This window comes from Myxocyprinus asiaticus, chromosome 8 (assembly GCF_019703515.2).
Source record: "Myxocyprinus asiaticus isolate MX2 ecotype Aquarium Trade chromosome 8, UBuf_Myxa_2, whole genome shotgun sequence".
In the NCBI taxonomy this organism is placed as follows: Eukaryota; Metazoa; Chordata; class Actinopteri; order Cypriniformes; family Catostomidae; genus Myxocyprinus; species Myxocyprinus asiaticus.
This window is the reverse complement of record NC_059351.1, coordinates 49,393,179-49,410,264: the sequence shown is the minus strand read 5'-3', so window position 1 is coordinate 49,410,264 and position 17,086 is coordinate 49,393,179. Positions and strand designations below refer to the sequence as shown.

The 17,086-nt window shown below is 37.5% G+C and overlaps 1 protein-coding gene across 1 annotated transcript in view; it reads left to right on the top strand.

Moving 5' to 3' along the window:
- The window catches only part of LOC127445032 (heparan sulfate glucosamine 3-O-sulfotransferase 6-like), a 30,385-nt gene extending 15,230 nt beyond the window's left edge, over positions 1 to 15,155 (top strand). Inside the window, exon 2 of the mRNA XM_051704764.1 lies at positions 13,252 to 15,155. Coding sequence (XP_051560724.1) covers positions 13,252 to 13,870 — 619 coding nt within the window. The 3' untranslated portion in view covers positions 13,871 to 15,155. The remainder of the gene's footprint in view (positions 1 to 13,251) is intronic.
- Positions 15,156 to 17,086: the final 1,931 nt, after the last annotated feature.

The following is a 17,086-nucleotide window of genomic DNA, read 5'->3' as shown; positions in this document are numbered from 1 at the left end:
GTTTAACAATGTTTCATGAACACACCTGTCTGTGCTGCAAGTCTGTGAGAAACTGTTCTGTTGTGATTGCTTTATGATGTGGTTAGCTGGATAATCATTTTCTAAGAAACAACTATTTGCACTTAGCATCACCACGCATAGGTGTTTTGCAAGTTCTTTATTCAAATGCAATTGCCATAGGCCTTTGAGGTAGTGGGAAAGTTACAGTCAAGGCCAAAATCAAGAAAAGCTTTGGCTTCTTCCAAGTTGTTCTCCAACCCACAAACAGCATAGATACTTTCTTAACAACTTGTTTTTGATGCACGACTTCTGACAGAAATGCTTGGTCTTCTACTTTTGAAATATACTTCAGACATCTCAAGAGACAAGCCCAGACCATTTCTTTGAATACCACCCTTCCAACAAGCAAAGTATGAGTAACCAGGCAATCAAAAATTTTCAACACCTTTTCCCTAAGTCTCTGCTTGTGGATTGACTTTATTTAATGTTCAGCAGAAGAGCTACAAACTTTCTTCTGCTCAATGCAGAGGCTCAAATTCATGTTACTGACTGTTAAAACTGCACATATGGTGGGCTGTTCATCAAGCCAGGGATGTGGTTTCTTCCAGCCCAGTCTTAAAGGTTCATTATGCTGTTACACACTCCATATTAAGTCAGTCAAATTTCTGTGTGATGCAGTTTTAATCGACTGTTTCCAGAAACAGTGACACATCCTGAATCCCAGATGCATTCTGGACAAAGAGGCCTCATTTATAAAATGCACGTAGGATTTGATCAGTGGCATTTATTGGCATAGGTAGTATAAGCCTTGCCTGGGAGTGCTCTCTAGGGTGCCAGGCCGAGCTGTGTCGCGCCCTGCTTATATATATTTATTTTTTGTCAGGTGGTGGACGGCTCATGTCTTATCTTGCCTGGGGCACCATGTGAGTCAGGACTGCCACTGGATTTGAACTTATGTTAATAGTGGAATTTATGTTACAAATCTAGATTTATTGAAAAGAAACTGATGTGAAAACATTCTTATACTCTGATTTGAAAATGAAGAACTGATTAGATTGAAAAGTTGAATAATGACTTAAATATCGGGAAATAGTAAGAGTAACTTTTCTCAAAATGTTTGGGAAATTCTTTTCGTGCGTAATGAGCATTAAATCAGTCGTTCTTAGGAACATTTGGGAATTTGTCATAAGCTCATATTTAGAATTATGTCCACTTTCCATTCACATTTAGTTAAACTGTTAAACGTTTTCACAATGGCAAACAATCCCAGTCATTCATATCTCAAGACCTCCAGTTTCTTTGTTACTGAAGTCACTGTATTTGTGAACGCCCCTTAAATATGAAAGTATGATTATGTGAAATGAAAAAACTTTATTATTGCTTTCATGCATGTTTGGGTGGCTCAGTGGTTAGCACTGTCACCTCACAGTGAGAAGGTTTGAGTCCTGGCCCAACTGGGCCATTCTGTGTGGAGTTTGTATGTTCTCCCTGTGTTCATGTGAGTTTCCTCTGGGTGCTCTAGTTTCCCCCACAAGTCCAAAAACATGCAGGTTAAGTGAATTGGAGACTCTAAATTGCCCCGTAGGTGTGAGTGAGTGTCCCCCAGCCACTGGGGGTTGTGTCAGGAAGGGCATCCGGTGTAAAACCTGTGCCAAGTCAAATATGCGGAACACGGATGGTCTGCTGTGGCAACCCCTAACGGGAGCAGCCGAAAGAAAAAGAAGATTGCTTTCGTGCATGTTTCCAAAATTTCTGTTTATTTTGTCTTTCGTTATAGACCTTAGTCAGAGTAGACAAAAAAGAAATTTGCAATTGAAAATTTGGCTATGAGGGATAGACCTACAGTACATTTATTGGGTTGTTGTAGCGTTAAATAACATTGTGTCATCGTTTAGCAGACTAAACATTGAAATTCCAGTTGATTAAAAAAAATCCAGAAACCATGGGTTGTGATAATTATATGTGACTTTGCACATTTAGATAGAACAATACACTGTACTGTATGTCTATACCTTACACAGCCATGTCATAAAAAATAATTATTTTTCTTTAGTGTTTTATTCTGTTGCAGACCTTTTTTTTCTGCACAATTTAAAATGAGGCTGTGAGGGATAGACGTAGAATAGGTTGGACTGTTAAAATAAAATAGTGTCTTACATAAAAATTCCAGTAGATGATAAATCCAGAAAACATTGGTTGTGATAATTGGATGCAACTATGAACATTCAGAATATAGCTTTGTTTTCAGTTGCAAAAATTTGAATATGGCATCTACTCTGACTAAGGTCTATCCTGTGTCTTTTTGCAGCGGAGATCTTCCTCCTTGTTATTTCCTGTGACTGATCGTTAACACAGTATCAAACATGCTGATCTGAAAACAATGATAATTAGGAGCTTCATAAACAGACTAAAGGGCTGTAAGGAAAGGAAGGACATCCGGCCAGGACTTGAAGAGAATGATGAGGATGATGGTCAGGGGCGGCGCCAGCGAATTTTGATTGCTGGTGCTGAAGAAGTACTAAATCATTGACAGGGCGAGCTGAGCTTTGATCGCTAAATATGTGCAAAACCTGGCATGGCCAAGCCATTTTATTAATATCAGTTTGTACGTGATAACAACAGAAGTGAAATCTCTGCGCTGCAGCCTCAATAAAACAGGTAACACACTTTCAGGAGTGTTTTCAGCTTTTTACAGTACATAATAGTGTACCCTTATTGGGGGTCTGGGGACATGCTCCCCTGGGAGAAACTTTTCGCAAAAACAGCACTAAAGAATTTAATTCTGGTGACTTTAGGAGCAGCATTTTTACCTTTACTTTAAGTATATACCTTGTGTAGCAAAACAATTTAGTGTCTTGTGTGAAATTAGTTAGTCACTGAATCAATGATCAAAACAAAATTATAATCCTTTAAAATGTGTATGTCTACAGACCTACAAAGAGACTTTAGTAGAGGTTTTAAGCATTATAAGAACAAAGCAAATCTATAATTTCCCTACAGTTTGTGAGCTGATGAGCATGACTCTTATCAAAAGACAACAATAATTATTTCAATAACATCCATATGTTTTCATGTATATAAAAAAAAGCATGTCTGCTTATCTATTGACTTCAGTAAAATGCCGAAGTGTTCTAAGAACACAGCAGATCGATCTTTTTTCCTACAGTTTGTCGACTACACACCAACACTGAGGTAAAAAACAGGAGCTGATATTAAAAATAGATTTACATACTTAACACACATCTAGTAATCTGCTTAAATTGGCAAAAACAACTGATCAAAATATTACCTCACAAACATAATGTAAAAAGCATAACTTAATGAAGACTCATGCGCTGATATAAACTCCACTTACAATGTGTGCTTAAAAAAAGGATTGTCCTTTGTTTTTCTGCAGTGCATTTCACGTAATGCTGCCAATCAAGAATGAAATGCAGATAAATAACTCTCATTTGTGTTCCTCATCTCTATATTATTAATTTAGATCAACATCAGTGCTGATAAAAACATGGTTAAATGAGCATTACTGAAAGCAACTTTGTAGAAATGAATGGTTGATTAGACTGTCTGACTGATGGCCTATTACGTAAGGGTTGTTTTGGTTCATTAAACTCATCTGCGATTGGCTGGATGGTTGCTCAATCAGCCCAAAGTAACAAAACACAACAAATACTGTATACAAATCCACCATTTGGACTCGATAGGTGTTTAGCTTGAAAAAGTGCGGGGGACCAAATCACGTTTTTAAAGAGTGTGGGGGATGTGTCCCTCACGTCCCCCGTGGCTGCTATGCCCTTGGGTTTTGATTCAAAATATCGGCTTCACCGTATGAACTGGGAGAGCCGTAAACTGACACCTACATGGCGCAAAATCGTCTGTGACTTCTCTAAAAAACAGCCATTTTTATCGTAGTAAACTCTGCACATTGTTTACTCCAATAGGATTGTTGAGTGTAAAGCACGTTGAAGATTAGTGAACAGGTGGCCAATTCATTAAGTTATGCACTGTTTCCTCACAAAAGCAGTTTATTATGCTTGTCTCTTGTCTCCTCGCCAGTGAACCGTCATACGAATGTCTACTGGACTGCTGCGTTATGCTTTTTTGCTAACTTTGCAGGCTCACCTTGGTAGAAGGGCTCTGGTTGCTAAAATATTGTCAGGGAAAATGTTTCTTCATACAGTCTTCATACTAAGGATAATCTGCTGGCTGTTAGAAACATTTGCTGGGGGTGCTACAGGGGTGCTATGGACTTTCTTGGGGAGGATGAAGCACACACTAGCCCCTCCCTAGTGCCGCCTCTGATGTTGGTGATTAGGCTCATCCAATGAGAACCTCTGTTGTCTCTTCGACTTGAAGAAACACAAGCATGCAAACATGACATGGGTGATGATCTTCCACCTAAAAATAGTTTAAAAACATTGCGTAAGGTTGTGCGATTATCTTCAAGATATGGACCACACAAACTCAATTACGTAATTGGCTGCTCACTGCAGATGTTAACCAGCTGATAAGGTCATAGTGATGGCTGTTTTAGATGAGATTTAAAAAAAGGGAGTTGGAAGCATTTAAATTTGAGGGTAGTTGTCTTTTACGACTATTGTCTTTTAATCTTTGGGTGTGGTCATCCTACTGCCGGTTCAGAAATAAACCCACGCAAACACACACTGAGAGCAACAGCACTGATTTTCCCACATGATAGTGAGGGCAGAAGGGTAATTAGTTTCTCTCTCTTGCACACACACACACAAACTGCCCTTCTTGATTTGCTACTAGTCTGTTTCCTGTTAATGCTGGACCTCCCTCCTTCTTTCGTAGATGTGAGCATTTTAATTCCAGTTTCTCTTTTGACCTCTTGCTTTCCTGCCTCGCCACACATGTAGGCACCCACACACAAACACCTGGCGCATAACTTGTCTGTGGACTTTTTTTTTATCAACAAGATTTAAGTAAAAATTTGATGTGATGGTATATAATTTCATGAGTATGTGTATTCTTATGTAAAGTGTGGTTCTAGCACACCTAAAATTAAATTTGCTTATGTTTGCATTGACACCAAAACAATGTTGACATATTTACAGCATCTAAAAGATAAATCCTTTTACGTGTGAAAAATTTTAGAGACGTATGTTTACAAATCCTTACAGAATCTATGAATATTGAATTAATGCAATTAATCGGTTGATTTTATTGAGTTTATAAGCAGTAAGATTAATTAAATGTTCAGTGCATCACATTTATTTAACGCAGTTTACGCATTTACATAATTTAACATCATAATGTTTCAGTTTGGTATGTGTGATTTCTGATGCATTATTCAGCTCCTTTAAAAGGATTACATCACCCAATACTGAATTCTAAAATTATAAAAGAAAAAAAATATTGAATCATTACTTAATCAGTTAATTTATATTTTGTTTGCCGTGGGACACAAATGAAGCTTTCTGAATATGCTGCAGCCCAAAAAACATGACCATAAAATACACCACAAAATGTAGCACATTGTTTTTTGTACTGTTTTTGACATTTATCTGAGTAAATTTAAGTGGCTCAAAATATGAGAATGGTCTGGGCTTGTCTTTTGATACATCTGAAGTATTTTTCAGAAGTAGAAGACTAGGCATTTTGGCTGAGAAGCCGTGCATCAAAAACAAGTTGTTAAGAAAGTATCTGTGCAGTTTGTGGGTTGGAGGACAACTTGGGACAAGCCAAAGCTTTCTTGCTTTTGGCCTTGACTGTAACTTTCCCACTACCTCAAAGGCCTATGGATATAGACTGTATATAGGTGTCTCTACTGGCGTCCCAGAAGAACATTTTATCGCTCATTTTAGAGCTCAAGTGACTTAATCTAGGTTTTGGCTCATGAAATGTTAACTTTCAAATGTTTCTAATGTTTCCCCAAATATTCATTTGGAAATAAGAATAGACACACATGAGACAACTGTTGACATACAGTAGTTATTAAATGTGGACAGCAAAGCAGATACTTTGGACTTTGGAGAATATGATGAGAAATGTTTGAGTTCATATAGAAACCATTGACTTTAGATTAGAGACTATCCTGGCAAATCTAAACACAGTTTGAGACATAGTTGACATATCTTCTGAAACAGGAGACACATGTGAGATTACAGGGATGTTTTTCTCATTTTCGCATTCTAAGAGATATCATTTGTGATTTTTCTTTCCTAAGGGCGTGTTTTTCTCCTGCTTTGTCTCTTTGCATGTTTGAGCAGTTTTATGTTGCTCACTTGTTTCCAGCTGACATTTAATTGCTTCCCACAGTTTCTGGAAGCTTCCATTTGCCTGTGTAATGACAAGCCTGTGTCCTCGCTGCGTTCTGAATGAGAATGCCCTGCTGTCCTCTTAAGTGCTGTGTTTAGATACAACCTGTTTTTAAGGACGTTTGGTGGATTTCAAACAGAGTCTTGAGAGTGAAGGAACTCAGAATATTGTTTTACCCTGCTGAGCTCATTTGTATAATGTCTAGTGGTTTTTGTATATGTCTTATGGGTTTAAAACAAAAATGAAAATAGTCAAGCAGCAGTATTTCAGCAGTTCACAGCAGTTTGTGTGAGTGTTTGAGAGAGAGCGACATTATTTCTGCATTGCAAAAAATGCCCCCCTTGAAGAAATAAAACTTACAGCAAAAATAATCATAACAATATATATATATATAAATTCAAGCAAACAAAAATCTACCAATGGTGTAAGCAAAAGTTCTTAACTAGCAAAACTAGCATAAGTACATACCCACTGAAATGATAAATATACCTAAAAGTTTAACTTTTTACACTCAAACGGATAATTGTAAGATTGACATATTTCAATATCATAACAATATTCCATTAAATAGAACTGGGTAATCGTTAATACAAATATAAATTAACCAAAAAACTAAATATTTTAAGTTTTATTCATTTAATTTTGTTAAACATTAAACAATTCAGCTTGATGAAATTTTGTTATGAAATTGATATGCATAAATCTTAATAATATTAATTATTAATTATAATATTTTTTGAGTGTATAATCATGAATATTATGCCGTTTTAATAAAGTTTGCATCAAAAACTAGTGTCTTTGTCTTTCAACTTTTTATGAGCATTGAACATTAAGCAATTTTAGTGTTTGCATTGAAACTTTCAACTTTTTATAAATATTGAATATTAAGATATTTTAGTAAAGATTGCATTGAAACTAGTGTATTTATCTTTAAAAAATGTTTTTAGAAATATTGAATACTAAGCAATTTTTGAAGATTTAGACATTTTTGAAGATTGTGTTAAAACTAGTGTATTTATCTTTCAACTTTTAATAAGCTTTCAATTTTTGTGTAGCTGTACAAAATTTCATTTTTCCTTATCCTATTGGCTTTTGGCTTTACTTGATTTTAAACAGTTTTTGCTATATTTATATGCCATTTTCAAAGTGTAATAAAATTGACCAATTTTTCAAATCACCTAGTAGTGACATACCACTAGAAAAACCTCACGCCCAAAATAAATAAATAAATACATAAAAATAAGGAGTTAAAAATAAGATATTCAAGCTACATACTCTGAAACCAATTATTTTATAGATATTGCTTCTTAACTGAATTTATCTTTAAGGACAATTTGGATATCTTTATTTAGAACAACAAACACAAGACACAAAGATATTGATAAAGAACTTAAGATACTGATAAAGGAGGGGGTGGGGGGCCTGGTTGCTAGGGTGCGTAGAGTCACATTAACCTCCTCGTGGTCGCTATAATGTGTTTCTCACTCTCGGTGGGGCGCGTGGATGCCACGGAGAATAGCGTGAAGCCTCCACACACGCTAGGTCTCCGCAGTAACGCGCTCAACAAGCCACATGATAAGATGCACGGATTGACGGTCTCAGACGCGGAGGCAACTGAGATTCGTCCTCCGCCACCCGGATTGAGGCGAGTCACTATGCCACCATGAGGATTTAAAGCGCATTGGGAATTGGGCATGCCAAATTGGGGAGAAAAGGGGAGAAAATCCCCTTTTCTTTTAAAAATGTATTATAGCTTATTAATGAGTGCTTCTTAGTAACACAGCAGCCCAAGTGCAGCTGCAGCTTTGATTCAAGATTTCTGAGACATATCTGCCCATATAGCTTATGATCCTTACCCATTCCGGGCCCATAGTGAGCTGGTAATGGAAAGCAACTTCCTCTCTGAGACTCATTGCTGCCAGATGTGGCATAGATCAGGATGGGAACATCCCGGGTCACTGCTGCCAGACACGAGGGGGTGTTCTGTCTAGAGGTTTTCCTCTGATAATGGGAGAAAGCTTATATCCTGCGGTTCATATACATGAGGGAGTGAAGATTCAACTCTGTTATGATGTGTATTATGCAAGGAGCTTAGAGGAAGAGTGCGTTTATATGTGATTTTCAGGCCCTATGGATATTCTTTAAACTGTGACAATCAGTATGAAACCAGATTCTTACAATAATAATTTTCCATGGATAGTTAGAGTCTTTACAACAATACAAATACATATTGAATCAGTCATGCAGATCGCCTGTAGAAAAGAGAAATCACAAGAGAGATCTTATAAATATCTCAGTTATTACTTCTAGAAAGCAATGAGATTCATTGGAGAGAACATGGAGACTTTTTCAGAAGAGATCTCAATAATGTTTCATACTGTGCTCAGATTTGACAAGTAGGTCTTGATGATATTTCATAATTTCTTTTAGCCTTTAGAAGATATTATATAGATGTTTATGTAAAAGATTAATTTGTTTTTCAGTCAGAGGAACCATAATTTAAACCAAACAGCTACTGTTGTCAAGCAGATTTAAAATGTTTAATATTAGAAATAATTGAAAATAATAATAATAATACATTATAATAATAATAATTTAAAATAATCAAGGCTATTAATATTTAATCATTTTTACTGACCATATTCTTTATGTTGTTTAAACATACGATTCATAGTGATAAACAGCAATATCTACCTATATACCTTACTTTAAATTTTTACAAAACATTACTGGAAATAATTATATTTCATACTGTAAATCATTATAGTATATACATATTATTGTAAAAAATACTGTAAATACTGCACATTTTTAATGATAACACAAACAAATCTTTCAATCAGGCTAATGAAGTAATTAATTGAAATGGACAGTTTGAACTCAATCATGGAAAAGAAATGAATTTTCCATTCTAACATAATTTTTACGTTTAAATCAGAGCTGCAGTCTTAACGCTACTTGCCATGTCGCGAGACAAGGAAGATCACAAAGCTAGTCTTACGACATAATGTTTAACGAACTTAATGGCCTTAACTTAATGGAAATGTATTGTTCCTTAATTTGGCAATCATTTCTGACAATTCATTTAATTTGTCAGTAAACTATTTCTTTAATGTGCCAGCTAACATGCTAACTGCTAAGCCAAGGCTAGCAGAGGACAGTTCCTTTTAAATGTCCAATTTTGCACCAGGCCACCCACAGCTGTTCTTTCTGTACTAGTAAACAGAAGAAAATTGTTGCCAGGCTCAGTGCTGATAAACTCATGTGCTGCTCCAGGCTAGCATTCCCGCTGCAGATGCTAACCACTAATGCTACGCTAGGTGTGATCAAATCAAACAGCATGGGTGCAAGCCGCTTTATCTCACTGGCAATAGCACAGGTTGCAACAACAGTCACCTGATAACAAACAAAAACCACAAGTGCACAACTGGTAAGAGATCAAAGGTTGTCAGACATTGTTTTTCAGCTGTTTTGCAAACCGAGGCGAAATGAATTAAAAGGGATTATCTTGCTATGCTTTTTTAAATTAGTGTGTGGGCCAGTGGCATGGATTAAGATGAGCCCAAACTATTCGCTGATTACAAGCGTGCTCTCCCCAACGTAAACATGACGTCTGCACACACAGCTTGTGGCGTTATGGCTTCCATTAGCTTGATTACCCCAAATTAAACATGCACTTAGCAATGTGTACATAGCCAAACAGTGCACTGTAGATGCAGGACAGGGAATGACACCATAGACATTAACCAAGAGATTGTGAATCCAAATTAAGAGGTTGCCATGTACTGCTTCAAGGTCACATCCCTAAAAGCAGGCCCGGGGAACATGCATTGTGTAAATACACTCGAAACGCACAGTATTAAAGTAATGCTGCAAAGTACCACTCTCCACAATGTTACTGTATCTTCAAGTCCATCAAAGCCAGAGTTAACCCAAAGTAGGAAATTCTGGCATTATTTTTTTTCTCCTAATGACATTCCAAATCCATGACCCAGTGACGTTTTTTAGGTGAAATGGGTCTGTGCTTACAGAAATGCAAAACAATACCTCCATTGGCCAAAGCAGTAAGTGGGTCCATTTAGGTCCATTTTCCAGGTGAAATGTTCACTGAGGGGTGACAAAAGAATATTTTTTTTTTCAAGCTGTTCTACAGCGAAGAGGAATGCATATTTTATAAGATGTAGCCCCAACCCAAATCCCAAACCTAACCTTAACCATCAGTGGAGTAAAAACGAAACGGTAGAGGACAAAAATGCAACCTCCGAATAACACTCATCAGAAATTATGCCAATGCGATTACCTCCTGGTTTTGTCGCAGGAGCTGAACCTGGGTCTCCCACGCTGCTGACGCAATGTGATTCCGCCACAAGGGTAGGTAAATATTGGAGCCAATGCTTAATTGTCTGATTGGAAGCTTGTCGATGAGTCTGCATAATGAATTCTCGGAAACCACATGCCCACTTTCCGTGTGATTATGTTGCATCTGTCAAGTTCCAAAAAGGACAAAACACTATAAAAAAGCACTATAGAGTAGTCCATACAACTTAAAGGAACAGTTCACCTAAAAAAAAAAAAAATCTCTCATCATTTCATACACATCCCAAAGGTGTATGACTTTCTTTCTTCAGCAGAACACAAATGAAGATTTTTAGAAGAATATTCAGCTCTGTAGGTCCATACAATGCAAGTGAATGGGTACCAAATTTTTTACAGTAACAGTAATTCACAAGACTCCAGTGGTCAATCTATATCTTCAGAACGATATGATAGGTGTGAGTGAGAAACCCATCAATAAGTCCTTTTTTATTATCAATCTCCACTTTCACTTTCACATTTTTCTTCTTTTGTTTTTGGTGATTTGTGCATATCACCACCTACTGGGTAGGGAGGAGAATTTAAAGTAAAAAAAGGACTTAAATATTGATCTGTTTCTCACCCACACCTATCATATCACTTCTGAAAATATTGATTTAACCACTGGAGTCTTATGGATTACTTTTATGCTGACTTTATGTTCTTTTTGTAGCTTTGGTACCCATTCACTTGCATTGAGAGGACCTACAGAGCTGAGATATTCTTCTAAAAAATCTTCATGCACATCTGCGATGGCATGAGGGTGAGTAAATGAAGAGAGAATTTTCATTTTTGATGAACTATCTCTTTAAGCAAAACAATAGCTTTGCCTGACAAGCTAAATGTAAATATTTACTCACTGATCTTGCCCTCCATTGTAGTTTTCAAATTAAATATGGCAGCTTTAGAGGCATCACATCAGATTTAATGTTTTTTTTTTTTTTTTTTTTCTGTGTGAACTATTCTTTAAAAAGCATGGCAAGTCCAATAACATGGCAAATCCAGTTTATTGCTCTTGAAGTTACCCTTCATTTCACTGTCAGCTATCCATTGCCACTAAACAGCCAATCAGTCTGATTCCTCTTGTTTTTGTCTCTGTGGTGAAGCTGAGAAGAAGGGCTCTCTTGGAGCAATATGATTCTTATTAGACCTCAGTATTAGCCTCATGGCAATGCGATGATGGCCAGCCTCAGAAAAAGAGAGATGGAGAAAGAGCGACCGCTTTCCAAACCCCAACCCAGACCAATGAAGAGTTAATCTGCAGCACATGTTCTCTCTGGAAATAATGAGACTTGGAGTTAAGACTTTTCCATTTGATGCTGGAGCTATTAGACATTGAATTAAATGGACTATACCCAAATTTTTGCAAATGCTATGTATTTTTATACTAATTAGAGAATTGTTTCAAGGTAAGTCAGATACTCCACTGCCTACACTGCATTTGTTCCGCTTTGTGGTAAAGACTATATCCTTCTGTGCTGATTTAAGATCAGCTTCCATTTCCGGAGCTAGGCTAAACTTTTGAATGGGGTTCTCACAAAACTGATCTCAGATCAGCATTAAAGAGTCTTGGAAGGATCAAGGCATTTTGGAAGACGTTCTGGGGAGAAAGCCCACCAGGAAATAACAGCTAAGAGTTATGGTTTTGAGGGTTTTTTTCTTTTATAGCAACTCACCAACTCCCTTTTTACTACTATTTATTTTGCAAGGCTGATTTTTAATAAAGTCTACTTTAATGTTTATTTAACAACACTTCACACTTTGCATTACGTAGAATAAAATAACCGTTGACTTCATCAGTGAAATTCGTATTTTATATCTGGTAATAAAAAAGAACATTTTCTATCATAATGAACTGAAATGCAAAACATATGTCAAAGCTTCATCCCCTGGCCAGAGCTGAAGTGGTGGCAATTATCATGTCCCTAGAGTCACTTGTAATAAAGTTTTTGATTTTGTATGTGGCATTATTACTTGTAATTGCTGAGTTCAATATTTCATTTGGCCAACAATCATGCAGCCATACAGATCTGTTCCAAAACCAAGTGAAGTGCCTGCATTACCAGAATTTTAGAGACATCATAGGCACTTCTAAGATACACCTCATTGTGGCTAAAATGTACGGCAGCATCGCATTTATGCTTTGCTCATAAGGCCATTACAGAATACCCTGTATCAATTATAAATATACTTAGAATTCATTTAAAACAGAAAGATATTAATAGTTTTGTGTGGGCTATTTGTTTTTATGCATATTAGAGTATCACGTGGTTAGGTTAGCAACATGCTAACGTCAGACTCTATTGAAATGAATTGAGTAGTCTTCTGTATGTTTCGCTTTCGAGTTGCTTCCTATGTAGAGCATTTCAAATAAGTCACTTAGAAGTTAACGATACTGCCTAAGAAGATATCTGCCTATGTAGGGATTAAACAGCTAGGCAGCTAACTAGGTTTTGGAACAAAGGTTTTGTCAATAACATTTTTTGTCTTTATGCATTCCATTTAATCTCAAACTTTTCATGCAGCATGATGAAACTATGATAATGGAATTGATAACACTATTGACTGCCATCATGACTATTCAAGTTTTTAATTGTCCACTTTCTCGTTCTGTAGGAGTTTAATGCCTCGTACTTTAGAGGGCCAGATCACCATGGAGAAGACGCCCAGCTACTTCATCACCCGTGAGGCCTCTCACAGAGTCTTCTCCATGAGCCGTGGCACAAAGCTCATCGTTGTCGTCCGAGACCCCGTGACCCGGGCCGTGTCGGACTACACTCAAACTTTGACCAAAAACCCTGGCCTGCCATCTTTCCAGAATCTAGTCTTCAAAAACTTCACCACTGGTCTCATTGACACTTCCTGGAGTGCTGTTCGCATAGGGATTTACTCCAAACACTTAGAGAATTGGCTCAGGTATTTCCCGCTCTCACAGCTTCTATTTGTGAGCGGCGAGAAGCTTGTAACCGACCCCGCTGGAGAAATGGGGAGGGTGCAGGATTTTCTGGGTCTCAAACGGGTGGTGACCAATAAGCACTTTTACTTTAACCAGACTAAAGGCTTCCCATGCCTCAAAAAGCCGGAAGGGAGCAGCAGACCACGATGCTTGGGGAAGTCCAAAGGAAGACCTCATCCAAACATACCAGTGGAGGTGCTGCACAGACTCAGGGACTTCTACAGACCTTTTAACATGAAGTTCTACCAGATGACTAGTCAGAACTTTGGCTGGGACTGAAGAGTTGTGATAATGCAATAAGGCAGTGATTCCTTACTCCAGAATTTGGATGGGACCTCCAGACTGATCGTTATTATACTATCCTTAAATTGACACACCTGGTTCAGTGTATCAAGGGTTCGTTGACTGGTGGCTTCATTAAATCATGTGTTATTTCAGGGATAAAATGAAAGCATTCTATGAGGGACTTCCTGAGCAAAATTTGGAATTTAATTCATTTTAGAAATTGAATTGAATTGGCCATGGCCCAGAGGATATTGAAATGGAATTTTAATGACAGGAAGAGGGATTTGCGAAATTGCCACTCAGAGAAATTAAACAGAAGAATTTTTCAAAATGTTTACGTTACATTTCTTCTCAACAGATTTGACATATTTCTCTAAACTTACAACAGTATCGTCACAGCCATCATATTTGTTGTCATACAGCAGGGTCAGAAATGAACTTTTCCATTAAGGGGTAAAGTTTGCCCCCTGGATTTGATTTTCATGGGCATTTTATAATTTATAGGGCATTTTTTTACAGGCTATACCAAATAAAAATATAAGGGGTCATCCTTTTATGTCTAATACATACATTGTCTATTTGTTCTTCTCAATTTATTTCTGCCAAAAAGAGTAAGAACGTGGATGTTCTCATTCAGCCGCCATTATATAATAGACACAAGCCACAGAGAATAATATTCAAAATGAATATTTTGCATTAAAAAAAATTATTTTAATTGAAATTGGACTATGTTATGTTGCCTCTTTCATTTAGATTATAGACCTACATTCATTTTCCTTGTATGTTTTTTAATGACTGGTGGTTATTCAAATAAGCATTCATGAAATTCTCTCTAAGATGTCTTTCCATAGTAAACTGAGGTGTGTAACCCTGTCTTATTTTAAACTCTTATGTTTTCTCAAAATAATCATTAGAGGTTTTATACAGGAATGAATACAGGGCTATGCATTATTCTGAAGCAAATATCTCCTCCTGATTAAAACTGTTCTGCTTCTGCTGTAAATTGCTATTATTTATATTTAAGAATGTAAATATTTTAAAGGCATTTCATTTTGTTCAACATGCCAGTGATTTTTCTGGTTCCCCGATTATTGTTTTTGATCTGCCAGTGTCCAAATATATATTTAAAATCAATGAGCAGCTTTTTTTTTTTTTTTTGCTTTTTTTTTTTTTTTTAACATAAATTATCCTTTTATCACATTCTTATAATTTGTGTTTCTTCTCCCTGATCAAATATAGATGAGATTTATATTAGCTAATCATTTTCAGTCAATTGTAAATAAAGGAATTAAAATTTTTGTGTGAACTGTCCCTTTAATTGTTCTACAGTATTTAACATACTTGGTTCTCAAATGGCATATGGGCAATAGGGCATATGGGTAGAGTTCAGTACCACCAAGGCTTAATTTGAGGTTCACATTCTGAGCTGAAGGTTTTTGATATGTAAGCAATCAATTTGTTAGGGTCTTAGAGACCTTTGGGATGGAAATCTTTGACCCTTGTCCCCTGGATGATCCCCCCACGCCATGTCGTATTAAAGCGCTAACCACCTGAGCTGGCCACACAGAGCCTTTCTCCCGCTGCTTTAATATTACCAATCTAGAGACAGCCCTCTTCATTCTTTAAAAAAATATCAAAATCAATAATTGTCTCTTTAAGTTTATAGTTCCACTGCGGTGTGCCATAATCCATTTAGTCCCCCGTCAGCATGATTTAACCCAGATTGAAGGCAGCTCGCTTCCAAACACCCATAAAACTATATTTAAATGGAGGATTTACAGCATTTTCCAAATCCTGATAGATTAATATGGCCTGTGTGGGTTTATATGAAGACGTGGACAGTCTAGAAGCTATGGTTTTAATCTACCAACAAGACACCATTTGGTGCATCCCGGTTTTTGTTCTGTAAATAGGTTTTCTTCAGATCACATTTTCTGTTTAATAATCACATCACTTTTTAGGGTTTGGGCAAAAACAAATTATATATGTCCTCTAACACTGATACAGTGCATCCGGAAAGTATTCGCGCTTCACTTTTTCCACATTTTGTTGTGTTACAGCCTTATTCCAAAATGGATTAAATTCATTATTTTACTCAAAATTCTACAAACAATACCCCATAATGACAACGTGATATAAAAAAAAATAAATAAAAAAAAAAAACACACACATGTACATAAGGATTCACAGCCTTTGCTCAATACTTTGTTGAAGCACCTTTGGCACCAATTACAACCTCAAGTCTTTTTGAGTATGATGCTACAAGCTTGGCACACCTATTTTTGGGCAGTTTCTCCCATTCTTTTTTGCAGGACCTCTCAAGCTCCATCAGGTTGGATGGGGAGCGTCGGTGCACAGCCATTTTCAGATCTCTCCAGAGATGTTCAATCGGGTTCAAGTCTGGGCTCTGGCTGGGCCACTCAAGGACATTGACAGAGTTGTCCCGGAGCCACTCCTTTGTTATCTTGGCTGTGTGCTTAGGGTCGTTGTCCTGTTGGAAGATGAACCTTCACCCCAGTCTGAGGTCCAGAGTGCTCTGGAGCAGGTTTTCATCAAGGATGTCTCTGTACATTGCTGCATTCATCTTTCCCTCGATCCTGACTAGTCTCCCAGTTCCTGCCACTGAAAAACATCCCCACAGCATGATGCTGCCACCACCATGCTTCACTGTAGGGATGGTATTGGCCAGGTGATGAGCAGTGCCTGGTTTCCTCCAGACATGACACTTGCCATTCAGGCCAAAGAGTTCAATCTTTGTTTCTCATGGTCTGAGAGTCTTTCAGGTGCCTTTTGGCAAACACCAGGCGGGCTGTCATGTGCCTTTTACTGAGGAGTGACTTCCGTCTGGCCACTCTACCATACAGGCCTGATTGGTGGAGTGCTGCAGAGATGGTTGTTCTTCTGGAAGGTTCTCCTCTCTCCACAGAGAAACGCTGGAGCTCTGTCAGAGTGACCATCGGGTTCTTGGTCACCTCCCTGACTAAGGCCCTTCTCCCCCAGTTTGGCCAGATGGCCAGCTCTAGGAAGAGTCCTGGTGGTTCCAAACTTCTTCCATTTACGGATGATGGAGGCCACTGTGTTCATTGGGACCTTCAGTGCTGCAGAAATTTTTCTGTACCCTTCCCCAGATCTGTGCCTCGAAACAATCCTGTCTCGGAGGTCTACAGACAATTCCTTGGATTTCATGGCTTGGTTTGTGCTCTGACATGC